At 43.8% G+C, this 27132-nt stretch overlaps 1 protein-coding gene across 2 annotated transcripts in view; it reads left to right on the top strand.

The window, feature by feature from the left end:
- The first annotated feature begins 521 nt into the window (after positions 1-521).
- HVCN1 (hydrogen voltage gated channel 1) overlaps positions 522-27132 on the top strand; it is a 51411-nt gene continuing 24800 nt past the window's right edge. Inside the window, exons 1-4 of one of the 2 annotated variants that reach the window (XM_056536089.1) lie at positions 522-710; positions 16423-16668; positions 16903-17007; positions 23633-23864. In XM_056536089.1, coding sequence (XP_056392064.1) covers positions 16492-16668; positions 16903-17007; positions 23633-23864 — 514 coding nt within the window. In that variant the 5' untranslated portion in view covers positions 522-710; positions 16423-16491. Of the gene's footprint in view, positions 711-929; positions 1078-16422; positions 16669-16902; positions 17008-23632; positions 23865-27132 lie in introns of those variants that run through there. The other variant, XM_056536099.1, reaches the window with a different exon arrangement.

Here is a 27132-nt window from a genome sequence, read left to right as displayed (position 1 = left end):
CTGAGCCACTTGTGTGGGTTGTAGACTCAGTCTCATGCTACCACTAGAGTGAAAGCACCACCAGCATTCAAAAGTGACCAAAACATCAGCCAGGAAGCATAGGAACTGAGACTTGGTCTGTGGTCACTACCTGCAGAACCACTCCTTTATTGGGGGTGTCTTGCTAATTGCCCATAATTACCACCTGTTGTCTGTTCCATTTGCACAACAGCATGTGAAATTGATTGTCAATCAGTGTTGCTTCCTGAGTGGACAGTGTGATTTCACAGAAGTGTGATTGACTTGGAGTTACATTGTGTTGTTTAAGTGTTCCCTTTATTTTTTGTATGTTTTATTTTTCCTTTTTTTTTTAAACCTAATAAATGAATACTAAGCAAACCACAGCTGTTGTGCCCAGTTCTCAGGCATGTATGGAGAAAGAGGAGAGGATGCCATGACTCCCCCCTTGTCCCTGCACACCACTGCTCCGGCAGGAAGCTAAACAAGCATCATGTGCTGTGATGCGATGTGTAAGGAAATGGACTTTGCCGAAACAGGGTTTAGGGAGGCTCTGAAGGGAACTACTTTTTCACTGTGAAAGGGCTCTAGATCACGTTACAGCGGCGGAAGGAAACGACACGAATCAATCCACCGCGATTTAAATGAATTGTAAAGTTAGTGAGAGAAGTCATACAGTGCGGGCTGCACCAACGTCCGCTTCTCCTGTACGGGTGAGTATGGCGACTCATGCCAAGCTGAGAGTGTGGGGCAAGTTATCCTGTGATAAGAACCCAGCGGTGCCCGGAATTGTTAGCACATAGTAGCGAACATTCAGGAGTCCCGGGAGGAAGCTGCGCTGGTGTGAACCTGTGTGTATGGACTGGCGCTGTATGCCCGTAGTGCTGGGTGCTGAGGTACACCTGAACTACTAGCCTCTGTACCAGGGTGCCTCCAGCTGTTGCAAAACTACAACTACCAGCCCGAAGGCTGTCAGGGCATGCTCGGAGTTGTAGTTTTGGAACAGCTGGAGGCACACTGGTTGGGAGACACCGTAGAGTCTATACTATCAGGTAGAAAGGCTATTTACATTCATTATGGGTAAATATGTATATGTGTATATAACTTATATGTATCATTTTTTTATTACTAGGATCATTGTGTTAAGGGTTTATTTGTTTGTTTGAACTGCTGAATCAACAAGTCAATCACATTATTATGGAGATTCCCCAGATACAAGCTGACTTTGGTATTTTCGTTGGCAGTATTATCCCTAATGGGGGGAGATTCATCAAAACCTGTCCTGAGGAAAAGTAGCCCATAGCAACCAATCAGATCGCTTTGTTCATTTTGCAGAGGCCTTGTTAAAAATGAAAGAATTTTTTTTTTTTTTAACAAATATGAGACCAAGTGATGGATAGCAGGTGTGTTCTGCTGGCGCTCCGCTGTCAGGGAAATGTCTGCGCGAGGATTTTTTGTGCGAACATTCCCCCCCTTGCCGTGTGAACATATGAAGAGATTTATCAAAACCGGCCCAGAGAAAAAGTTGCTGAGTTGCCCATAGCAACCAATCAGCTCGCTTCTTTCATTTTTAGCGACCTCTGTAAAATGATAGAAGTGATCTGGTTGCTATGGGCAACGTTTTTCCTCTGGACAGGTTTTGCTACATCTCCCCCATAGCCTTTATTTCTTTTTGGCCCATTTCCCCCCCCCCCCCCCCCAGTATTTATGGGCCAGTATTATCTGGTTTTTCTTTGGGCTGTAGCATTGCTATTGGACCTTATCTTGGAAGGTTACCGTATCAAAATGCAGCCATATTTTCAGCTGTTATTGGCCAAAAAAAGGACCTGACCATTTTTACAGCTGTTGGATTCAGTAGAATGAATCAGGAAAAAATACAGCCTTTGGGTACGTTCACCCGAGCAGATTTCTTTTTTTTTTTTTGCGGCTTTTCCGCTGCATATTTGAAAGGGAGCGGGCTCTTCTCGGCTGTCCGCAGCAGATCTTCCGCAGTGGAATTTACGCTGCGGAATATCCGCCACAGTCCCTACTGACTTTAACCCCTTAAGGACCGGGGGTTTTTCCGTTTTTGCATTTTCGTTTTTTGCTCCTTGCCTTTAAAAAATCATAACTCTTTAAATTTTGCACCTAAAAATCCATATGATGGCTTATTTTTTGCGCCACCAATTCTACTTTGTAATGACGTCAGTCATTTTGCCCAAAAATCTACGGTGAAACGGAAAAATCATTGTGCGACAAAATTTAAAAAAAAAGCCGTTTTGTAACTTTTGGGGGCTTCCGTTTCTACGTAGTACATTTTTCGGTAAAAATGACACCTTATCTTTATTCTGTAGGTCCATACGATTAAAATGATACCCTACTTATATAGGTTTGATTTTGTCGCACTTCTGGAAATAATCATAACTACATGCAGGAAAATTAATACGTTTAAAATTGTCATCTTCTGACCCCTATAACTTTTTTTTTTTTCCGTGTATGGGGCGGTATGAGGGCTCATTTTTTGCACTGTGATCTGAAGTTTTTAACGGTACCATCTTTGCATTGATAGGACTTATTGATCGCTTTTTATTCATTTTTAAATGATATAAAAAGTGACCAAAAATGCACTATTTTGGACTTTGGAATTTTTTTGCGCGCACGCTATTGACTGAGCGGTTTAATTAATGATATATTTTTATAATTCAGACATTTCCGCACGCGGTGATACCATATATGTTTATTTTTATTGACAATTTTTTTATTTTTTTTTATTTATTTTTTATTGGAAAAGGGGGGTGATTCAAACTTTTTTTTAATAGGGGAGGAGTTAAATGATCTTCAGTATTTTTTTTTTTTTTTTTCACTTTTTTTTGCAGTGTTATAGGTCCCATAGGGACCTATAACACTGCACACACTGATCTTCATCATTGATCACTGGTTTCTCATAAGAAACCAGTGATCAACGATTCTGCCGCATGACTGCTCATGCCTGGATCTCAGGCACTGAGCAGTCATTCGGCGATCGGACAGCGAGGAGGCAGGTAGGGGCCCTCCCGCTGTCCTGTCAGCTGTTCGGGATGCCGCGATTAGTCGCAGCTATCCCGAACAGCCCGACTGAGCTAGCCGGCCACTTTCGGTTTCGCTTCTAGCCGCGATCGGCGCTGCGCGCTATTAGAGGCGGGTCCCGGCTTCACTATGACGCCGGGCCCGCCGTGATATGACTCGGGGTTACTGTGTAACCCCGCGTTATATCAGGAGAGCAGGACCAAGGACGTATCTGTACGCCCTTGTTCCTTAAGGGGTTAATGGGGCTTGCGGCGGATTTTCCGCAGCGTAAATTCCGCCGTGGAAAATCTGCTGCGGACAGCCGAGAAGTGCCCGCCCCCTTTCAAATATGCAGCGGAAAATCCGCAAAAAAATCAGCTTTTTTTTTTTTTTCGGAAAAAACAGCGTTTTCAGGCAGAGATTCATTTCACTTGAGTTAATGCTGTGGCCAGATATTAGCCGGCAGTTTTCCTCCCATAAACTTCCATGAGAGAAAAGAAAAACACACAGGGAAGACGCAGCTAAGAAATCTTGTCCACTGCTATGTCAAGAATGAAGCACTGCCTTTGACACTTTTGTCAAAGTTGTCTTTTTGAAATTGCGCACAAATTTCAGCCAATAAAATATCAGGAAGGCAATAATTTCCCCCACAACTTGTATTTTTTTAAATTGCCATTTTTGTCTGGCTTGCGTTTATTTATTTATTTTTTTCTCTAAAGTAACCTCAACCCCAAAACACACTAACTGCACAATGGGAGTGCAATATAAGGGGCAGTTTTTTTGGGTGTTCAGGGAGTTCCTGTACACAACATTGTCGATGCTGTGGATTTGTCGAAATTTGTTATAAAAATAGAAAAACAAAGTAATTCAAAATACTGCAGGCTCTTTTCACATTGTGCTGCAGTTGCTGTGGATTCGTTGAACTAGTTTGGGGCTTTTGTTATAAACAGGGGCTAAAAGTTAAAGGGGTACTCTGCCCCAAGAAAGCTTATCCCTTATCCAAAGCATAGGGGATAAGATGTCTCTGATCACAGGGGGTCTGGCCTCTGGGACCCCCCACCCCACTCCCGTGCGATCTCTCCAGGATGCAGGAAAATCTATATGTTCAAAATTGTCATCTTCTGACCCCCTTTTGTGTGTGTGCCGTGATCTGATGGTTTTTAGCCGTACCATTTTTGTATTGATCGGACTTTTTGATCACTTTTTAATTTTTTTTTTTTCATGATATAAAAAGTGACCAAAAATACGCTATTTTGGACTTTGGAATTTTTTTACGTGTATGCCATTAACGTTGCGGTTTAACTAATGATATATTTTTATAATTCGGACATTTCGGCACGCAGCGATACCACATTTTTATTTTTTTTATTACACTGCACACACTGGTCTTTAACATTGATCAAAGGAAACCATTGATCGATGTTTCTGCTGCTTGACTGCTTATGCCTGGATCTCAGGTACTGAGCAGTCATTCGGCGATCAGACACCAGGAGGCAGGTACAGGTCCTACAGCTGTTTGGGATGCTGCGATTTCACCGCCGTGGTCCCAAACAGCCCACTGAGCTAGGCTAGTTTAGATTTCACTCGATCAGTGCCGCGCGCTATTAGCTACTGGTCCCGGCCGTTGTTAGAGGCCGGGCCCGACCCGCTATGATGTGGGGCCACGCTGTGGCCTCGCCCTGTGTCCTTTAATGGGTTAAAGTATGACAATACATAGAAAATATAATTTAGGAATTGTTTTAAGCGTATTAACCTACAAAATAAAGAAATAAAATGAACATATCGAGGGAGATTTATCATTGCTTTTAGAGCATTTTTTTTGTCTGTTTTGGCGCAGTTCAGGCGCAAGCAGCATATTTAGTGACTTATGCGTCTTTTTTGATATAGACTGTTTCACTCTTTTTGCCTTCCCGTAGAACTTTTTCTTCTTGACTATGCAGTGGTCACGTATTTCTCATTTGTGACTTTAGTCAAGCCGCTATTTTGTGCACAAAGGTGTTTTTAAGACTCAAAGCTACTCCACCTACCAGAGTAGGCGTGAGAATCACTTCTACCTTCTGCAATTCAACCTTTAACCTCTTGTGGACGACAGCGTCCCTCTCCCCTTCTGTGACACGCGCTCAGCGTGTCATAGCTGGGTGGTCCTGGCAGCTATATGCCACCAGGACCCATCGCTAGTGCCAGACATCACCGATCACGGTGATGCCCAGCTTTAACTCCTTAGACACTGCAATCAAATTTGATTGTAGTGTCTAAAATGCAAGTAAAAATGCCCCAGCAGCTCTGTGAAAGTAAGTAAAAACACCTAATCTTCCAAATTCAGGACCTGGGAAAGTGTCTACCTCCCTCACAAGCATCTAGAAAAAGTATATGCGGTAGAGCATTTCCCACCACAGCAGAGCTGCACAAAATTCATCATCCTGCTGCACCTTCTTGATAAATAAGATGCACGCTAGTCAAACCCACCACCAAAATAAACGTGGGAAAATAGCTCTACTATAGACATTCTTTGATAAATTTGGGCCATCACTTTTACAATAAAAGTGCACCCCTACCAATAATTTGTAATTACACCTTGAATTGCCAAATGTCACTTTGGCATTATAAGATGTTATGCACAGAATAACGGAGTGGGGGGGGGGGGGGGGAAACTTAAAGCTTTATGATGTTTTTACACAAGGCCAAACATGACAAAATATGCAAAGTGAAAGGGTGAAAACTTGCGAATGCATTGTATAGATAGAGAGATGTGAAGTGTCGGACTAGAATTCCTTGGGTATACAAGACTTAAAGGGGTTGTGCGCTGCCCTGCCTTTCGGAGCTCCGCTCGCTGCGTCCGGAAGTTCATTACTCCGAACGCTGTGTGCGGGATTCCGTGTTCGCGGCCGCCCCCTCAACCAAAGTCTATGGGAAGGGGGCACGACCGCTGTCATGCCCCTTTCCCATACTTTGGTTGAGGGGGCGGGCGTGACGTCACGAGGGGGCGGCCGCGAACACGGAAGCCCGCACACACAGCGTTCGGAGTAATGAACTTCCGGACGCAGCAAGTGGATATCCGAAAGGCAGGGCAGCGTACAACCCCTTTAAAGCATACCTGTCACAGGACCTATATATCCAGAGCAAAGAGCATTTATATGCTGCTCAGTTACTTTATCTTCTTGCTTTCTGGAGGGGGCGTGTCTGTCTCCCTCACAGTGATGACTCATCTGCTCTGAGTCTCGGGAGCTGGCTGGATTACTATACAACTAACCTGTTTGGTGTCCCAGAGGCTGAGGGAGCTGCAGCCTAATGTTCCTGAGGGCCCTTGAGTGGTTTCCCAGGTCTCTATTAGGTTATACTGCAGGATTACTCTGCACTGCCTGTGTGTGTGCGCTCCCTGTGCTCGTTCACAGCAGTGCGTGCCCGCGCATACACTGTACCTGATGCTGCGGCCATCTCCTATGCTTTACGGCCGGTATCCAGTATGTTGCAAAATACAGACAGACAACCCCTAGTGGCAGCAATTTTTATTTTTATTTATTTTTGGGTAAAATTTACATTTTTATTTTTATTTTTTTTTATACATAAATTTATTGGAAAAAGGCCTCTTATGAGAAGTTCTATAAAATAGCAAAACTATTTCCTTATGACAGTGCCTCTTTAAACATTCTGAGACACCCCTGCCCCCTATCTATAAATGTCCTTTTTTAATTGCATAATCATCTTTAGTATATGCCGGACATAATCCATATGATTTGGTTACTCAAATTATATGGATGAGGCAGCCTATAAGAAATAGCCTGGCTGTAATCACTGGAACGTCAATCCGGTGGCTGGAGGCAGGTAGGGGGACCCGCCGCTGGGGTTCCCCACAATCTTCCTACTGCATCCGGCGTTCATTTAGAACATTGGAGGGTCGTGACATCACGGCCGCACCCCGCTTGTGACTTCAGTCACATCACGCCCCCTTCCATAGACTTCCATTGAGGGGGCATGTCTGTGACGTCACAAGCGTGGCTGTGGTGTCATGAGCCTCTGCCCTGCATCGCCAGTCATCTGGCATAGAGCGGAGTTTGATCTGTGCATCGGATGTCTGGGGTGCCGCAGCAGAGATCAGATGTCTAAGGGATAGGGGAAAAGATGTCTAGGGGCGGAGTACCCCTTTAACAGTTGTGTTTCAGATCTAAGATATCATCTAAGATAAAGATTCCAGTTAGCTGTTTGGGAGTACAGTGTCAGAAGGCCATAATGTCTACAGATAGAGAAGTTATCTATTACATAGACTGATTCAAGGACTTTCATCAGTTAAAAGGGGAAAAACAGGTTTTCGGATCTACAGTTTTTGCACATGGCAAATACTATTGCAGTTACCTGCTTTTTCTTCTGTTGGCATATTTCTGTGAGTTGAGAGCAAAAAATAAATAAAAAAATGCAAACTATAATAAGTCTGACATTTAAGTCCTTACCTTTGAACTGTGACATGAGCATAATTGATACTAGTTGAGGTTTGGGGGGGGGGGGGGGGTTATACATTTTATTCAGTTGCGTTTTAGTAAACAATTCAAGCCATTGAGCCTCCCGGGGAAAAGTCCTTAGGGTAAGCCTGCGCTAGCGCAAGCTTTCCACGTTAACACAACTACTACAGAGCATGGCAGAGGTCACTGGCACCCATCACCTGTTGCTGATCTATTCCCTAGAAGAAATTCGGTACGCAGGTCATAGATTCCAGCAAACCGTGTTAACTTCCTTATTTGCATTGGGCAAGAGTTGTAATGAAATAGTATGGCAACCACACTGTGGTGAAATGTGTTGCTTCGTAAAATGCATCTCTTGGGTAAGACAAGTGGAAACAAGTCTATGGGGAAAATGGTTATGTAAGGTAGATTTCACATGGCAATGGAACTTACAGAGAAGAAAAAAACATAAAGGAAAGATTTGTACCTTTTTCAATGTTTCTGACCCACTCCTATTCTTGGCTTACAAATACCGATGCAAAATGCTGAGTCAGACTGATATTTGAAACCAGTCTTAGGCTGTGATTGGATGCTAGAATTGTCAATCCTAGCTCTAGAGAGGCCGGGCAGTTCCTAATACAGTAAGGCCTCTTTCACACTACAAAATTCTCCGTTTTTAAACATCCGTATGAAGTTCCCTCTGAAAACGGCAGTAACAAAATCCTATACGTCCGTTAGAAAATCCCATTATAGTCTAATAGCCGTTTGAATCCGTTATAGTGCGTTATTGATAACAGACATTATTTTGTGACAGAAGATAGTAACGGGAGAAATAGTGCATGAACTATTTCTCCCCTTACTATCTTCCGTCACAAAATGTCTGTTATCAATAACTGACTCTTAACGTGTTCAAAAGGCTATTAGAAAATCCCATAGACTATAATGGGATTTTCTAACGGACGTGTAAGATTTTGTTACTGCCGTTTTCAGCTGGCTTTCAGACGGAACTTCATACGGATGTTTAGAAACTGAGAATTTTGTAGTGTGAAAGAAGCCTAAGCTCTGCACACAGAACAACAAGATCCTGGCTCCTTAACACTTGCCGGTGCAGCAACCTGGGGTATTAGAGGTTTTCTAGGTCACACAGGTATGCTTCCACATCCTCCCCAACATGGGAGGTGCCCTATGTTAACCCCTTAAGGACCAGACCAATTTTATTTTTGCATTTTCATTTTTTCCTCCTCGCCTTCTAAAAATCATAACTCTTATATTTCCATCCACAGACCCATATGAGGGCTTGTTTTTTGCGTCACCAATTGTACTTTGTAATGACATCATTTATTTTACCATAAAATGTACAGCGCAACCAAACAAATATTATTTATGTGGGAAAATTGAAAAAAAAAAAAAAAAAAACGCAATTTAGCAAATTTTGGAAGGTTTTGTTTTCAGGCTGTACATTTTCCGGTAAAAATGACGTTTTCTTTATTCTGTGGGTCAATACGATTAAAATGATAGCCATGTTATATGCTTTTCTATAACTGTACCGCTTAAAAAAAACTCAAACCATTTTAACAAAATTAGTATGTTTGAAATTGCCCTATTTTGACCACCTATAACTTTCTAATTTTTTCCGTGTATGGGGCGATATGAGGGCTCATTTTTTGCGCCATGATCTGTAGTTTTTATCAGTACCACTTTTGATTAGGTTTTACATTTTTTTATTTTTTTTTTGGAATAAAATGTGACAAAGCAGCAATTTTGGACTTAAAAAAAAAATTTACGTTTACGCCGTTCACCGTACGGGATACTTAAAAATATATTTTAATAGTTCAGACTTTTATGCATGCAGCGATACCAAATGTGTGGTGTTTTTTTTTTTTTTTTTTTTTTTTGTTACGCTTTTTGGGGGGTAAAATGGGAAAAAACGGACGTTTTACTTATTGGGGGAGGGGATTTAAAATTTTTTTTACTTTATTTTACATTTTTATTTTTTATACACTTTATGTCCCCATTGGGGACTATTCATGGCAGTCATTTGATTGCTAATACTGTTCAGTGCTATGCATAGGACCTAACACTGATCAGTATTATCGGTGATCTTCTGCTCAATCTCAGACCAGAGCAGGGGACCTCTGGCTGCCATGCTGGATGATCGGATCCCTGTGGCAGCGCTGCGGGCGATCCGATAATCCATTCAAAGTACCCCACTGCCGCGATCTGTAATGATCACGGTATCTGAGAGGTTAATGGCGGACATCCACGCGATCGCGGATGTCCGCCATCACCGGCAGGTCTCAGGCTGCACTCCAGTGCTCGCGATCATGTCTGCGCATAAATGTACGTCATGGTGTGTTAAGTACCACGTCACCATGAGTTGTGAAAAGTTTGTTAAAAATGACCATTTTAACCCCTTCAGGACGGAGCCCATTTTGGCCTTAAGGACCGGAGCGTTTTTTGCACATCTGACCACTGTCACTTTAAACATTAATAACTCTGGAATGCTTTTAGTTATCATTCTGATTCCGAGATTGTTTTTTCGTGACATATTCTACTTTAACATAGTGGTAAATTTTTGTCGATACTTGCATCCTTTCTTGGTGAAAAATCCGTAAATTTGATGAAAAATTTGAAAATTTAGCATTTTTCTAACTTTGAAGCTCTCTGCTTGTAAGGAAAATGGATATTACGAATACATTTTTTTTTGGTTCACATATACAATATGTCTACTTTATGTTTGCATCATAAAATTGACGTGTTTTTACTTTTGGAAGACACCAGAGGGCTTCAACGGTCAGCAGCAATTTTTCGATTTTTCACAAAATTTTCAAACTCAGTATTTTTCAGGGACCAGTTCAGGTTTGAAGTGGATTTGAAGGGTCTTCATATTAGAAATACCCCATAAATTACCCCATTATAAAAACTACACCCCCCAAAGTATTCAAAATGACATTCAGTCAGCGTTTTAACCCTTTAGGTGTTTCACACGAATAGCAGCAAAGTGAAGGAGAAAATTCACAATCTTCATTTTTTGCACTCACATGTTCTTGTAGACCCAATTTTTAAATTTTTACAAGGGGTAAAAGGACAAAATTTTTACTTGTATTTGTAGCCCAATTTCTCTCGAGTAAGGACATGCCTCATATGTCTATGTAAAGTGTTTGGCGGGCGCAGTAGAGGGCTCAGAAGGGAAGGAGCGACAAGGGGATTTTGGAGAGTACGTTTTTCTGAAATGGTTTTTGGGGGGCATGTTACCTTTAGGAAGCCCTTATGGTGCCAGAATAGCAAAAAAAAACCACATGGCATACCATTTTGGAAACTAGACCCCTCGGGGAACGTAACAAGGGGTTAAGTGAACCTTTTATACCCCACAGGTGTTTCACGACTTTTGCATATGTAAAAAGAACATTTTTTTTTTTTTTACCTAAAATGCTTGTTTTCCCAAAAATTTTACATTTTTAAAAAGGGTAAAAGCAGAAAATACCCCCCAAAATTTGTAACACAATTTCTCCCGAGTACGGCGATACCCCATATGTGACCCTTAACTGTTGCCTTGAAATACGACAGGGCTCCAAAGTGAGAGCGCCATGTGCATTTGAGGCCTAAATTAGGGATTGCATAGGGGTATTCTACGCCAGTGATTCCCAAACAGGGTGCCTCCAGCTGTTGCAAAACTCCCAGCATGCCTGGACAGTCAACGGCTGTCCGACAATACTGGGAGTTGTTTTGCAACAGCTGGAGGCTCCGTTCTGGAAACAGTGGCGTACCAGACGTTTTTCATTTTTATTGGGGAGGGGAGGGGGGCTGTGTAGGGGTATGTGTATATGTAGTGTTTTTTTACTTTTTATTTTATTTTTTGTGGTAGTGTAGTGTAGTGTTTTTAGGGTACAGTCGCACGGGCGGGGGTTCACAGTAGTTTCTCGCTGGCAATTTGAGCTGCAGCAGAAAGTTTGCGGCAGCTCAAATTTGCAGCCAGATACTTACTGTAATCCTCCGCCCATGTGAGTGTACCCTGTACGTTCACATTGGGGAGGACATCCAGCTGTTGCATAACTACAACTCCCAGCATGCCCGTTGGCTGTCGGTGACTGCTGAGAGTTGCAGTTTTGCAACAACTGTAGGCACACTGGTTATGTATCACTGAGTTTGTGACCTAACTCAGTGTTTCACAACCAGTGTGCCTCCAGCTGTTGCAAAACTACAACTCCCAGCATGTACGGTGCATGGTGTACGGTGACTGCTGAGAGTTGTAGTTTGCAACAGCTGGAGGCACACCGGTCGTGAAACACTGAGTTAGGTAAAAAAAAAACTGAGTTTCACAACCAGTGTGCTTTCAGCTGTTGCAAAACTACAACTCTCAGCAGTCACCGACAGCCAACGGGCATGCTGGGAGTTGTAGTTATGCAACCAGCATATGCACCACTACAACTCCCAGCATGCACTTTAGCTGTTTGTGCAAGCTGGGAGTTGTAGTTATACAACAGCTGAAGGTACTTTTCCATAGAAAGAATGTGCCTCCAGCTGTTGCAAAACCATAAGTCCCAGCATGCCCATAAGGGAATGCTGGGAGTTGTGGTGGTCTGCCTCCTGCTGTTGCATAACTACAGCTCCCAGCATGCCCTTTTTGCATGCTGGGAGCTGTTGCTAAGCAACAGCAGGAGGCTGTCACTCACCTCCAACGATCCAGACGCTGCAGGTCAGTCCCGCCGCCGCAGCTGCTCCTGGGGCCCCGATCCCAACAGGGACGCCGGGGATCGGGGTCCCCAGCACCCGGGGTGCACGTCCCGCACCCGCTCACGTCCTCCAGAAGAGGGGCGGAGCGGGTGCGGGAGTGACACCCGCAGCAGGCGCCCTGATTGGTCGGCCGGTAATCCGGCCGACGAATCAGGGCGATCGTGAGGTGGCACCAGTGCCACCTCACCCCTGCAGGCTCTGGCTGTTCGGGGCCGTCAGAGACGGCCCCGAACAGCCAGTAATTCCGGGTCATCGGGTCACTGGAGACCCGATTGACCCGGAATCGCCGCAGATCGCTGGACTGAATTGTCCAGCGATCTGCGGCGATCGCCGACATGGGGGGGCATAATGACCCCCCTGGGCGATATGCCGGGATGCCTGCTGAACGATTTCAGCAGGCATCCGGCTCCGGTCCCCAACCGGCTAGCGGTGGGGGCCGGAATTCCCACGGGCGTATGGAGACGCCCTCGGTCCTTAAGGACTCGGGATGCAGGGCGTATCCATACGCCCTATGTCCTGAAGAGGTTAAAATATGCTCTTTTTTTTTTTTTTTTTTTTTTTTTTTTTTTAGAAAGATCATTAGGGGTTAGCCAGGAAAAACTTATATATAGATGATCTCTATCAACTGACTCCAAAAAGTTAAACAGATTTGTAAATTACTTCTATTAAAAAAATCTTAATCCTTTCAGTACTTATGAGCTGCTGAAGTTGAGTTCTTTTCTAAGTGTTCTCTGATGACACCTGTCTCGGGAACTGATCAGAGTAGAAGCAAATCCCCATTGCAAGCCTATTCTGCTCTGTGCAGTTCCCAAGACAGACCGAGAGTACTGCTGCCAGACAGAAAAGAACAACTCAACTTCAGCAGCTGATAATTATTAGGATTAAGATTTTAATAGAAGTAATTTACAAATCTGTTTAACTTTCTGGAGCCAGTTGATATATAAAAATAATTATTTTCCTGGAATACCCCTTTAAGTGTTCCTGTTACATCTCAAGCTGCAGAAGGAAATTTGTGGGTAATCCACCCTTGTGAATGTCCCCAAGGGGAACACTCACAAGTGCTAATTTTGCTGCAGATTTTCTGATTTTCCTACCCATAGCAGACACTAAATATTCAGTAGATTTTATTTGTATAAATATAACATAAAAAAAACGAAAATAAAAAACTTGAGTACAGGCAAGGGGTCTAAATAATTCCATACACCGATGTTGTGTGTTTGTGGACCGCTCATGTATGTTGGCCTGTGAGGAGCTGCAGAGTCTTCCCCTGCACAGCTCTGGCATCAGCACTAAAGTCATCAGTATGTGGGTGTGTGTGTCACTTAGAGGCTCTGAACTTAATTGTGGAATAAATAGATATACCTTCTTTATTATAACTATCTCTATGTTTTAGGCAAAATCCCGAGGTTCATGTAGCAAAGGGAAATAAATCTGACACTTGACATTCAGAGGATAAATCTATTTTTACACAGTGGAGCCTGCATTCTGTGTGTACGATTATAGATAAACTGTATACAAAACACATTTATTATCTTTACTCGGTTTATGATGCTGTGTGTATATTTGCTGGAATTCTTGGTTTTGGTATACATAAACACGGTTTTACATGATTCAGAAATATTTTTACCTTTACTAAAGGTTTGACCTGCAGTTTAGATAAACTGTAGATAGGTTATATGTAAACATCACTACGTTACTGCTGCATTCCATTAGTCAAAAGTTGTTAAAGTTGTCATTGCCCTGGGTGGATTATAATAGTGTAAACAAGATAACAGACCCTGCCTTGTGTGACATAACTGCATGTACAGTGTACACATTAAATATGTATCCACAACCCTCCAAGTTAGTCTACTATATTGGTTTACAATATAAACCACAATTGGTGTGCTTTACAGTTCTGTTATTGTGAAAGGGGTATTCCAGGAATTGTTTTATTTGACTATGCTACAGGGGCTGTAAAGTTAGTGTAGTTCATAATAGGGATCGACCGATAATCGGTTTGGCCGATTATCGGACGACATTCACGATTTTGGACGTTATCGGCAATTAGGACAGGCAGGGGGAGAGGAGAAGCAGGTGGCGGAGGCGGTCTCTGGCCCCGCAAAAGCTGCTGCAGTTCATTGATTTAAAGTGCCCGCTTTAAAACAATGGTCTGCTGCTGCTTCTTCGAAGGGGGGGGGGGGGCTATCGGCCTGAAGGGCCACAGATTATCGGTATCGGCCCTTAAAAATCTATCAGTCGATCCCTAGTTCATAATATAGTGTCTGTACCTGTGTGTGACGGTTTTCTCACAATTCTTATGTGATTTTTCACCTCAATATTTTTAACAGCCTACAAAATGACTGTCTAAGATTTTTCCCAGGTTGCAATGCAGCCTGACTCACTAGTCAGCTGATGACAGGGAGCCTGTCTGCTTCAATGGGTGGAGGGATCGCTTGGTGGGAGAAATATCAATCTGCAACAGCTGTAGGCACCCTGAATGAATAACACAGGTCTTTTGAATGGAAGCATTTATGTTTCAATGGGTGGGGTGGCTGATGTGTGGGAGGGAGGAAAACTCAAGCAGGAAATACCAGTTTACAAAAAGCTAGCCACAGCGTTGTGGAGTGTTCCCACCTGGCGTATACGCAGCGTATTTCACGCTGCGCAAAATTTACGGCAGCAGCGGGAAATACGCTGCCTACTTCTTGCTCACTATACCCACAGGCTTTCTGGCGGCAGCCCTATGTGTGCAGTGAGTTTTGGAGGGTGAGCCGCACGTCAGTCACGCCGGCTCACGGCCCCGCCTCCAAAACTCACTACACACATAGGGCTGCTGCCGGAAAGCCCTGTGTGTATAGTGAGCAAGAAGTAAGCAGCGTATTTCCCGCTGCTGCCGTAAATTTTGCGCAGCGTGAAATATGCTGCGTATACGCCAGGTGGGAACGCACCCTTATGGTAATCTCACAACATAGCCATTTAGCCCCAAGACAAGCGCAGATCCTTCCTAAGCCATGTCCATTACTGTCTGCCAGGTATACACTAAAATCACCTTTATTGGGGATAACACCTTTAATATTTATATTTTATATTAGTGTATGCTATGTAAATCTGAAAACGCAATCTGCATTAAGGGGGGCATATATGTATTTTATTTATTTATTTCTTCTGTTGGTGCCCAGAAAATAATGTACTTGCAGGGAAGGTAACACATCCAGAATTTGAGTATGTTTGACAAACAGTGGGCTTAAAAGGATCTTTGAGGATAAAAAAATGTGGAAAGTAGTATGAGTATATGATGTAGCTGTACTATAGACGGAGTGTGCCAACTGAGGAAACAATGAAGAATTCTAAGACCTCAATGCTAGTAGGCCTGTGGAAGCTCTTCGGAATATTTCAATCCAGCAGGTCTTCCTGTCCTGTAAGAAACAGAAGTATCAGATTTGGCAGTGTAAGTGGGTTCTCTTCTTCATATGTAGAAAGTTGGAGGGGGGAGGATTTTTATCTACCAGCAGTTCCCTCCTGTCATAGTAGAAGCAGCATAGTAGTAGCTCCTGTAATAATGACATTATTTATAAAGATCTATACCATAAAGGCTCAGAAATGACAAGGAATGTGACCAGTAAAACCACAGCTTTTAGAATGTATTGCATATAGAGTGTTGAAAAGGGCAGTAAACAGGAACCGATTCTGGCACAACACTTATCAATGCGGAACAATGTTTATATAGAAATCTCTACATACTTTTAATGTAGCTGCTAACCACACATTCTCTGGACCACATTGTGGACAATCAGTCCTTTATACAGCTATTACTGTGTCTCTATTCCTTTATGGATAATATATAAATTCCTGACCGGCGGGGGGCGGGGAAGAAATCAGTATGTTAAATTTGATGCATAGTCAAGTATTGCTTCTATGGGTGATTATGGTGCTTTACAGTAGGACAGTATTGGGTCTAGTGTGGAACCATATACAGGGCTTTGTTGTGTTCATGTGAAGTGCAGTAAAGGGAAGCATGAGAAATTGGTGACCCCTTTTTGTATACTGTAAATTTCTGGATGCTGTGGATGTCATATGTTTTCACTACTATAGTAGACTACTTAATTGCCAGATACTCTTTAAAAAAAAAAAAAAAAAAAAAAATCTGAATAGAAAACTTCATAGGTCAGCTTGCTATGTTGACCTTCATAACCTACCCACCCTTCTTTCCACTGATCTGTGTTTAGTAAATGTGAACCGTCTTGTCTCCCAGATCTTATAGATAGGTGAAGCCTTTTCAGCCCTACTGCTCAGAGTGATGAACATTTAGCTGCAGTCAAACATGTCCAAGTACCTGAAGCATTTTACTTCTGTTGGTGACGACCACAAGGACAAACAGTGGAAAATTGATGAGGAGAAGCAGGAGGAAGAAAAGCCGCAAAAGACACCCCATCCCTTTACCTCTTCATACAGCTTCAGAGATGCTCTAAAGTGGCTCTTCGGTTGCCATAAGTTCCAGGTACGTTACAACCTTTGTAAAATCACTGCGGTCTGTGGCAGAATAGAATATGTAGACGAGATTTGTTTTTCTATATTGAAATTTATCAATATTTCTTGATATAAAACATCGCTTCTGATGTTACATGAAGGTGATATTCACTTTTTTTTTTTTTTTTTAAGTTAAATATGGCATTTATCTGTTGCCTGTTATCTGTCTTCATACATCAAACCATATTTTGTACTGTTTCTACAGATTGTTATTGTATGCCTGGTTATTCTGGATGCCTTATTTGTTCTCATTGAAATCCTTTTGGACTTGGAACTATTAGCTGAAAAAGTAGACCACATTATACCAGAGGTAAGAACATCCCATACTCCACAATAACTTTAAGGACATTTGAACTTATCTTGTAACTACGGAAACTCAAGTCCCAAGTGAAGGGTATTTTGGGAGTTGGCACTTTCACATAGTCTAATACAGCCTTTTAAGTATATGTGTGCAGTTTAACACTAATGTCTTATATATGTCTTTATTTACTAAATGGGAACCAATAGCAATATTAGTTAAAAAATGCTAAGATAGCAGCTCCATCTAGCTTGCTGGCTGGGTGAAGCTTTACATATTTGGCTGATTACAGCCATTGCCAGATGTAAAATTTGTGGGTTGTTTAAGTGCACATCACATATGTCATTGTATGTTAGCAACCGTTTAAGGGTGCTTTCAAATAGCCATAATATGGGTGCATTTTTATTTCATTATGGGCACACCTGGATCTCTCAGGGCTCATTAGAACCAGAGTTGAAGCACCAAAGGAGGGCCCATATAATGGCACTCCTATGGATCTTTTAACATAGATTTTCATGTTTGTTGATTTACAATTTTTTTTAATCTGAGGTCAGCACTACTGATTAAGTTGCACACCTGGTACATCCACGAATGCTGGCCATGTGTGTATTTATACTGCTATCCACAGTAATAGAGGTGCTCAGTTGTAACCGGTACAGTCCTTTCAGCAAAACAGCAGTAGAAATAGAAAAAAACATCCTGCACTCGTGTACTGTGCAAAAGGTATCAAACTTCTTTATTGTGGTGTATTAAGGACATCAGGCCATACAATGGAATAGGGAGCGGAGTTAACGGTGAAAGTATAGATGGGCTGGGGAGAAGTGAATAGGTCTCCAAATTAGAAGTAGCTCGCTCCAGTATGTAAGGAGATCTCACCCCCCCCCCCCCCCCCTATTAGGTAGGTGTACCCTGTAGATAATATTGCCCATTAGGTAGGTGGTCGCTGTAACTAATGTTTCCCCCAAGCAGACAGTCCCCTCTCAAAGACAAAATAAACTACATCATACACTCCTTTTGCCAGCTCCCTCGCAGGCTGGGTGACAAGTGACTGCATCAGCTTTGCAAGGGCGCAGGAGAAAGAAGAGCTTTTGGCCTCTACTGGCTGCCTGTGCGACCTATAGCATTCACGTTATAACACACAAACCCAATATGACAAATTTAATCAAATACAATTTCAGCATTTTATGTACCTAGTAACTGAAAAGACACAATTAAACACAGGGTGAGGGAGCACCAAAATCTAATAGATTAATTCCTAATCGCTGATGTAAAAAAAAACACTCCACTAAATTGAATATGGGCTAGAGCTCTAAAGAAAGTAAATACAATACACACATAATTCATGGGTGCACTAAATTTAATGAAATAACTATGTGAACAGCAAAAACCTCAGTACCAAATATCAATTCATATATCAATTCTTATATAGAGGCTTTAACATTAATTCATTAGACAGAGAGGAAATGCAATTTATATAAATATGGAGGTGCGGCCAAGGGAAGAAGGGGGTCAAATAACATTTAAAAAGTCCACCGCACTAACATCTCTCAATTGGCAACCAAGCCAGACACCTACCTCCTTCAGCCCCCCCCATCTAAATACCACAGCAACAGAGTACCAGTTAAACAGATATGTCCCTTAAGAATATTCCCCTTACTGCCCTCTCCCACCCCTGTTTTCCTTTGTAGATTCCTTTTATATTCCTCTTAGCCCTTTACCTGTTGTTAGTCTGTCTGTTAGTTAGCGCCCCCCCCCCCCACTTCTCCTGTTGTTGTGTATTGTCGTTGTCAGGTCTGTCCACTCTCCCCCAAACTCCCCTCCTCTCGTTCATCTCCCCCCTTTCCTTTCTTACTCTTGTCTTTGTCTTTTCTATCATATGGCTACATATGTCTACCTGCTAAGAACCATTAGTCTATTGGTGGTCAATACTCAATCATACCTGTCAGATGCTAGATGTCGAGGATAGCCAATGGTCTTCCCTCTTTTGGGAGGATCAAGTAATCTCGTCTCTTTATGATCACACTCAGCATGGAGATCTGTCCACAACAATTGTGTTACCTGTGTTATTCCCTCGCTGTCATTGTCTAAACTGTATGACTTTGGCCTGCGAACCTAATTCAGTTTTCCTAACACTGTATGTGAAGGCTTGACTTAATTTATTATTCTTGAAAATTTAACCCCTTAAGGACATGCACTGTAAATGTACGGCGCTGCTAAGAAGTACTTGGCACACAGCGCCGTACATTTACGGCGCAGCTTTCCTGGATCACCCTGTCTCTGGAAACGGTGATCGGAACGGGATGACTGCTATCATCTATCAGCAGCCGTCCCGGCATATCGTACCCCCATGTCAGCGATCGCGGCAAATCACCAGTCAATTCAGACCTGCGATTTGCCGCTACTCCGGATCAATCGGGACTCTGGTGACCTGGAAAAAAAAAAAAGGGTGAATGGGGCTGTCAGCCCCATTCACCCTTACCCAGCAGGAGTGAGGTGGCATGGGTACCGCCTCACGATCACGCGACTGGTTGGGCGGAACGACCGACCAATCGCGTACCTGCTGGGTGGTGATCGGGACGGCGATCGGAGCGGAGATCTGCATCGGCGGGGGTCTCCTACCTTGCCCTGGTCTGGCGGGGGTCCCGTCAAGATCGGTGGCGGCGACAGGAGCAGCAGGATACAGCTGCGCCAGGAGGTGATGCCTTTTTCACCTCCTACTGTTGCTTAGCAACAACTCGCAGCATGCAAAGCCAAAGGGCATGCTGGGAGTTGTAGTTTTGCAACAGCTGGCATTCCAACTACAACTCCCAGCATGCCCTTTGGTAGTCTGTGCATGCTGGGGGTTGTAGTTATGCAACAGCTGGAGGCACATTTTTCTCTATGAAAGTGTTCATTCATCTGTTGCATAACTACAACTCCCAGCATGCACAGACTACCAAAGGGCATGCTGGGAGTTGTTGTAGCAGTGTGCCTCTATCTGTTGGAAAACTACAACTCTCAGCATGCCCTGTCAATGCATGCTGATTGTTGCAGTTTTGCAACAACTGGAGACACATTGGTTGTGAAACAGTTTGTTACCTAACTCAGTGTTTCACAACCAATGTGCCTCCAGCTGTTGCATAACTACAACTCCCAGCATGTATGGTCTGTCAGTGCATACTGGGAGTTGTAGTTTTGCAACAGCTGGAGGTTTGTAGTGCTCTGCGGGTGAACTACAATGCTCAGAAGAGAAGGAGCGCCATTGGGATGTCTACAAAATTGAAGGCGTGTTTACAAAGCCCCCTATAGTGCCAGAACAGTGGAGCCCCCTGTGACCCCATTTTGTAAACTACACACCTCACGTAATAAGGGGTACAGTGAGCATTTACACCCCACAAGTGTGACAGATTTTTTGGAACAGTGGTCCACGAAAATGAAAAATGTAATTTTCCATTTGCACAGCCCACTGTTCCAAAGATCTGTCAAACGCCAGTGGGTTGTAAATCTTCACTGCACCCCTTATTAAATTCTGTGAGGGGTGTAGTTTCCAAAATGGGGTCACATGTGGGGGGGGGGGGGTCCACTATTCGGGCACCACGGGGGGCTTTGTAAACTCACATGGCCCCCGACTTCTATTCCAACCAAACTCTCTCAGCAAACGCTCAATGGTGCTCCTTCTCTTCTGAGCATTGTAGTCCGCCCGCAGAGCACTTTACATCCACATATGGGGTATTTCCATACTCAGAAGAAATGGGGTTACACATTTTGGGAGGCTTTCTCCAATTACCCCTTGTGAAAATGAAAAATTTGGGGTAACCTCAGCATTTTAGTGAGAAAAATTAAATTTTTCATTTTCCTGTCCAAATTTAGCGGAAATTTGTCAAACACCTGTGGGGTGTTAATGCTCATTGTACCCCTTGTTACGTTCCTGAAGGGGTGTAGCTTCCAAAAGAGTATGCCATGTTGTGTGTTTTTTTTTTTTTTGCGCTGTTCTGGCACCATAGGGGCTTCATAAATGTGACATGCCCCCCAAAAACCATTTCAGAAAAACTCACTCTCCAAAATCCCATTGTCTCTCCTTCCCTTCTGAGTCTTGTAGTGCACCCACAGAGCATTTGACATTCCTTACAAATTTTGGGGGGGCTTTCTCTTTTTAACCCTTGTAAAATTTCAAAAACTGGGTCTACAAGAACAGTAGAGTGTAAAAATGAAGATTTTGAATTTTTTCCATTTTGCTGCTATACCTATGAAACTCAAAGGGTTAACACACTTTCTGAATGTCATTTTGAATACTTTGGGGGGGGGTGCAGTTTTTATAATGGGGTATTTCTAATATGAAGACCCCTCAAATCCACTTCAAAAGTGAACTGGTCCCTGAAAAATTCGAATTTAGAAAATTTTGTGAAAAATTGGAAAATTGCTGCTGAACTTTGAAGCCCTCTGATGTGTGCCAAAAGTAAAAAAAAAACATGTCAACATATTGTATATGTGAATCAATGTATAATTTATTTGGAATATCCATTTTCCTTACAAGCAGAGTTTCAAAGTTAGAAAAATGCAACATTTTTCTACATTTTCATGACATTTTGGGATTTTTCACAAAGAAAGGATGCAAGTAATGATGAAAATTTACCACTGTGTTAAAGTAGAATATGTCACGCAAAAAAACACTCGGAATCAGAATAATCGGTAAAAGCATCCCAGAGTTATTAATTCATAAAGTGATAGTGGTCAGAATTGCAAAAAAGGGCTGCATCCTTAAGGTTAAAAAGGCTCAGTCCTTAAAGGGGTACTCCGCCCCTGGCATCTTATCCCCTATCCAAAGGATAGGGGATAATATGTTAGATCACCGCGGTCCCGCTGCTGGGGATCCCGGGGATCGCCGCTGCGGCACCCCGCCATCATTCTCTCTGTGCGTAATGACGGGCGATACAGGGGCCGGAGCATCGTGATTTCATGGCTCCGCCCCTCATGACATTACGGCCCGTCCCCTCAATGCAAGTCTATGGCAGGGGGCGTGACAACCGCTACGCCCCCTCCCATAGACTTATATTGACAGGGGCGGGCCGTGACGTCATGAGGGGCGGTGCAGTGATGTAACGATGCTCCGGCCCCTGTATTGCCCGTCATTACGCGCAGAGCGCTCTCGCTCCGCGCAGTAATGATAGCGCGGTGCTGCAGCAGCGATCCCCGGGGTTCCCAGAAGCGGGACCCCGGCGATCTGACATCTTATCCCCTATCCTTTGGATGGGGGGGATAAGATGTCTAGGGGCGGAGTACCCCTTTAAGGGGTTAAATAAAAAATTGATTAAATAAGATGGCTGATGGCCTACCAAGAGGCTATTACAATATGAAAACTGTCCTGACAGAATCACCAGGTTACAAGTATATGTCCACTTTGGGACACATTGGGGGAGATTTATCAAAACCTGTTCAGAGGAAAAGTTGCCCATAGCAACCAATCAGATTGCTTCTATCATTTTTAACGAGGCATTTGCAAAATGAAAGAAGCGATCTGATTTGGTTGCTATGGGCAACTATTCCTCTGACAGGTTTTGATAAGTCTCCCCCATTGTGTCTAAACGTGACCGGTATTATAGTTGACTAGCACACTCTAAATCTGCAGCAAACATTCAGTAAATGTAGCAATAAGAATTTGGTGTAGAATACCACTCATCTGTGCAGTTATTAGGGCTACAGATGAAAATGGTCCGTCTCTGTTATAGCAGTAATAAACAGTCAGGCTTAGTGCAGTGGGGAAGGACTGCGCTGCTTTGGGCAGATGACCGTGCAGGTGAGCTGTCTAAGGCTGGGTCCACACTACGTTTTGTCCCATACGGGAGCGCATACGGCAGGGGCGAGCTAAAAGCTCGCGCTCCCGTATGTGACCGTATGCGCTCCCGTATGCCATTCACTTCAATGAGCCGACCCGAGTGAAACGTTCGGTCCGGTCGGCTCATTTTTGGGCCGTATGCGCTTTTACAACCGGACCTAAAACTGTGGTCAACCACGGTTTTAGGTCCGGTTGTAAAAGCGCATACGGCGCAAAAATGAGCCGACCGGACCGAACGTTTCACTCCGGTCGGCTCATTGAAGTGAATGGCATACGGGAGCGCATACGGTCACATACGGGAGCGCGAGCTTTTAGCTCGCCCCTGCCGTATGCGCTCCCGTATGGGACAAAACGTAGTGTGGACCCAGCCTAAGAAGCTGGTTCTGAGGCAGAGTGTCCGATGTTTTGAGTTCTTCCTATAGTTGTAGGCTATGGGCCGCTCCAGGCAAGCAAGTATACAGGTGCACTGTCTGAGAAGCTGTCTCAGAGACAGTGTCCAATTGGTGTGCTCAGTCAGCGGTACACTAGGATCATAGAGGCGTCCTTGTGGCAGCAGGGTGCACGTATGGTAGGAGGCAGTTAATCTTTTAGTTCCTTCACCAATAACAAGGTGGTAAGCAGGTTTTAAAACCACAATATATGCTGTTTCAGGTCCGTCTTAGGCCCTTTCTTCAGCAGCGGGGGAATTGAGTAGAATTTTTAAAACCTCACATATACGGCTGTGTTCACTGTACAGATTTGAAAATGTCCATTTTAAAAATAAATGGTTGTACTTGTGTTCTTGAGATATAGAAAAATAAGTTGTTGTTTTTTCTTTCCTACTAGATATTCCATTATTTGAGCATTTCCGTCTTGTCCTTCTTTCTGGTGGAACTTGTTGGTAAACTTTATGCCTTTCGTCTGGAATTTTTTCACCACAAGTTTGAAGTGTTTGATGCAGTTATTGTCATAATATCATTTATCATCGATGTTGTCTATATAACCCGGGAAGATGTCTTCAGTGCTGTGGGACTGTTAATCTTACTCAGGCTTTGGAGAGTGGCCAGAATTGTGAATGGTAAATAACGTATTGCACATACATGTATTACATTTATTTTAGTGTATGTATATGTGTTTTAAAGAAAAAAGGAATAAATATATATATATATATATATATATATATATATATATATATATATATATATTATAATTTGTTTCAGAGGTTTTGCATTGGACAAACATAATTCTGAATGATATTCATACAATTCTTCACAATGCAGTTGACAATAAGATGCACTACAAAAATGAGAGGAAGGGTTTGGGAACGGTTCAGATACGGGACTGTCTGGCATTACATTTTTCTCTGTCTTCATTGGGGGACACAGTCTATTGAGAGCAAGCACGGCACTTCATCCCTGTACAATATGGAGCAATAGGAACGGTGGAAGGTATAGACTTGTGTTTGCTGAAGGTGGTGCTCTGATTACAAATAGTGCAGATACACGTGTTGAAGCAGAAAAAATCGGCAACTCGCTGCAGTCAGCTCATGAATCTTCTTTTATTGCATACTCCCAAATATACAAGGGAAGAGGGTTGTAGGGGGGACACAGGATGGCGACCAAGCTCCGTTTCGCAAGGTGATCGTGCTTCCTCTGGCCATGCTAACCATACCTTAGACTGTGAACTTAGGACAAAGTGCAATCAAGCAGAGGTGAACGCATTGACCACAAACTCCTCCACGCTGAAACACTATGGATTGTAAAAACAAGCGCGACGGGAGTTTTGGGGTTAAATGACCGGACTGATCTAGCAGCTTGCTTCTAGCATGTAAGGTGACTCCCCCTCCTTCCTACATGATCGGGTCACATGTTCCCGATCCAGGGGAATGAATGGAAGCGCACTTTCACTCACCTGTATAAAGTTCACAGTCTAAGGTATGGTGAGCAAGGCCGAGTTTGGTCGCCATCCTGTGTCCCCCCCACAACCCTCTTACCTTGTATATTTGTGAGTATGCAATAAAAGAAGATTCATGAGCTGACTGCGGTGAGTTGGCGATTTTTTGATTTATTTTTTATTTTTTTTTTTTTTTTTTCTGCTTCTTCAACACTTCATTGGGGGACACCTAACTGATGGATATATGCTCTTGCCACTAGGAGATGCTGACACTGGGGGAAAAAAAAGTTGGCTCCTCCCCGGCAGGATATAACCACCCACCTGCAGTGAGGTAATCAGTTTTAGCTAGTGTCAGCTAGGAGGCAAAACACAGGTCTGGGTGCTCCCCAGACCTGGTCTTTTTTTATTTTCTAGTAAGGGCTGTTTAGTTAAGTTCTTTCTACTCCTTTTTTTGTTTTTTTGTTTCCCTTCTTCAGGTGGGGTTCAGGAGCATGGCGCTACCTGTTCTTCCCCCCCCCCCCCCCCCCCCCCAATATGCAGCTAAGGGGCACGGGACATTAATGAATGCACCGTTAACCCCTTCCCGCCAATGTGCCTGGGGTTGCACCTAGGGTCCGGGTCCCCCTATTTCCCTGCTTGTCCTGTCTGTTGCAGCATGATGTGATGCAGGCGAGTACAAAGCTGGCTGAAAACATCTTGGGTGAGTATGAGATGACCTGAGGTGAGTATAAAAATCTGAAGAGGTCCCTCTCTGCATGCCTGCTACTCTGTCTACAGGCTGGTATCTCACGCCATTGTGTTTCCGTCTGCGTGGCCATGGTCCCTTTGCCACATAGCCAGACTGGGTCTGCATGGTGTTCTAATTCATCTGGTTACCTCCCCGGGTCTGTCGGTACGCAGCTGCAGTCCGGTGTCTCTTTCCAGGTACAGTTCCGCAGAGTGTGTACCTGTGGGTTCTTGGGACCCTTTCTACCTGTTAGCCACGCTGTGTCTGCATTTTTCTTGCTCCACACTCCTTCTTCATCTCCTAAATCTGCGTCTGCAGCCTTTGTGTCTGGCACCATTAGGAGATGGGGTGTGGGCTTCTTTTCTGTAGGTCCCAGGGATTTTTCTCAGCAATGGCAGCATCACTATGTTCTCCTTTCTTAGGTTGCACTGTTGAGCTGCTAGAGGCTTACCTCCCTTCCTGCTGGTACCTTGGATATCTGTGGTTTCTTTCATGGCTGCAGTCTTGTTACCCCACTGCTATAGTGAGGTACCCATGTCACACATGCTAGGACCACTCTGTAGGTGTAGAGCCCACCTTTCCTTTTGTTCGCGGGGGTGAGCCTCAGGGCTTCCTGTGATTATGGTTCTGCAATTCTGCAGCGGTTGAGCACTTCTGTTGTGACATGGGGCCTGCTGGGGCGGCAGGCAGTTCAGCCCCTCCCTATGCCTCCATGTTTTTAGTTGTTTTTTTTTTTTTTTTTTTTTTTTTTTTCCCGGGGTTTCTGTCCGAGTTGGCTTAGGCACCTACTCATTACTGTCTGGACTGGCTCTCCACATGTCTTGTATTTTTTTCCCAGCTCCAGTGTACAGGATTCCGATCCCTCTTGGAACACGGGTGGCTCCTCCAAACAGTTATGGTTGCCGCAGGGGCCTCCGTTCACCCAATACTTGTCCCGTGGCGGTCGGACAGAATTTCCCTGCTCCTAGTGCGCCCGGCGTGTTTTGCCATTCCCATTTCCAGGGGTTACGGGGATCAGGGTGCTTGGCATGGGTATGTGCTTAAGTTTTCATCTCGACCACCCTTGTTTCCCTCCTCTGGAGGGACCGTTTGGGTTTTTTCTGCCACCAAGATGTTGCCATCTCCCTGTTCCCACCATATAGGTGGAGTATCTGGCAGTGCGTTCGTTTGTTTAAAATTTTTTATTTTTTGCTGAGAACATTAAACAAAGCCTTTTTCTTGTCTAGGCTTGTGTGCTTACTGTCCACTATCAGTCTGGCTCTCTTTCTCCTTTTTGTTTGGTGATCTACTGCTGCTCACGTAGTTTGGCTCTCTCCTCTGTTGGAGGAGTTTGTGCAATCTCCTTGGAAGGGTGTGTCCTTCCTTCCCTTTTTGTCTGTGGCAGTTCTACTACCCTGACACCGAAGTCTTGTGGGGTGATCCTTCCCGTGCCCAGACCCACGGAGTCCCAGCTGGGTTCTCATTTGTTTCTCCCTCCGTTCTTGGTCTGGTGGGCTGGTTTCTTCAGAGTGTTCTGGTCTGCTCGGATCTATGACTGCTTGATCTCCTTGGCCTGGACTCTGTCCTAGGATGCTGTGGTGTGCCTTTCTTTTCAGGTGGCTCTTCCGCTTCTTTGGGCCTTAGTGATGGTTCAGGTCTTGGGCATGTGTGGTGATACGGTCACGACTCCTGCACGATCACATTAGTAGAGGCGGTCTTTCTGGTTTGCACTACTTCACTTATTCAT

This window comes from Hyla sarda, chromosome 1 (genome assembly GCF_029499605.1).
Source record: "Hyla sarda isolate aHylSar1 chromosome 1, aHylSar1.hap1, whole genome shotgun sequence".
Classification (NCBI taxonomy): Eukaryota; Metazoa; Chordata; class Amphibia; order Anura; family Hylidae; genus Hyla; species Hyla sarda.
Note: the sequence above shows the minus strand (reverse complement) of the source record. Positions and strands in the feature narration are given on the sequence as shown.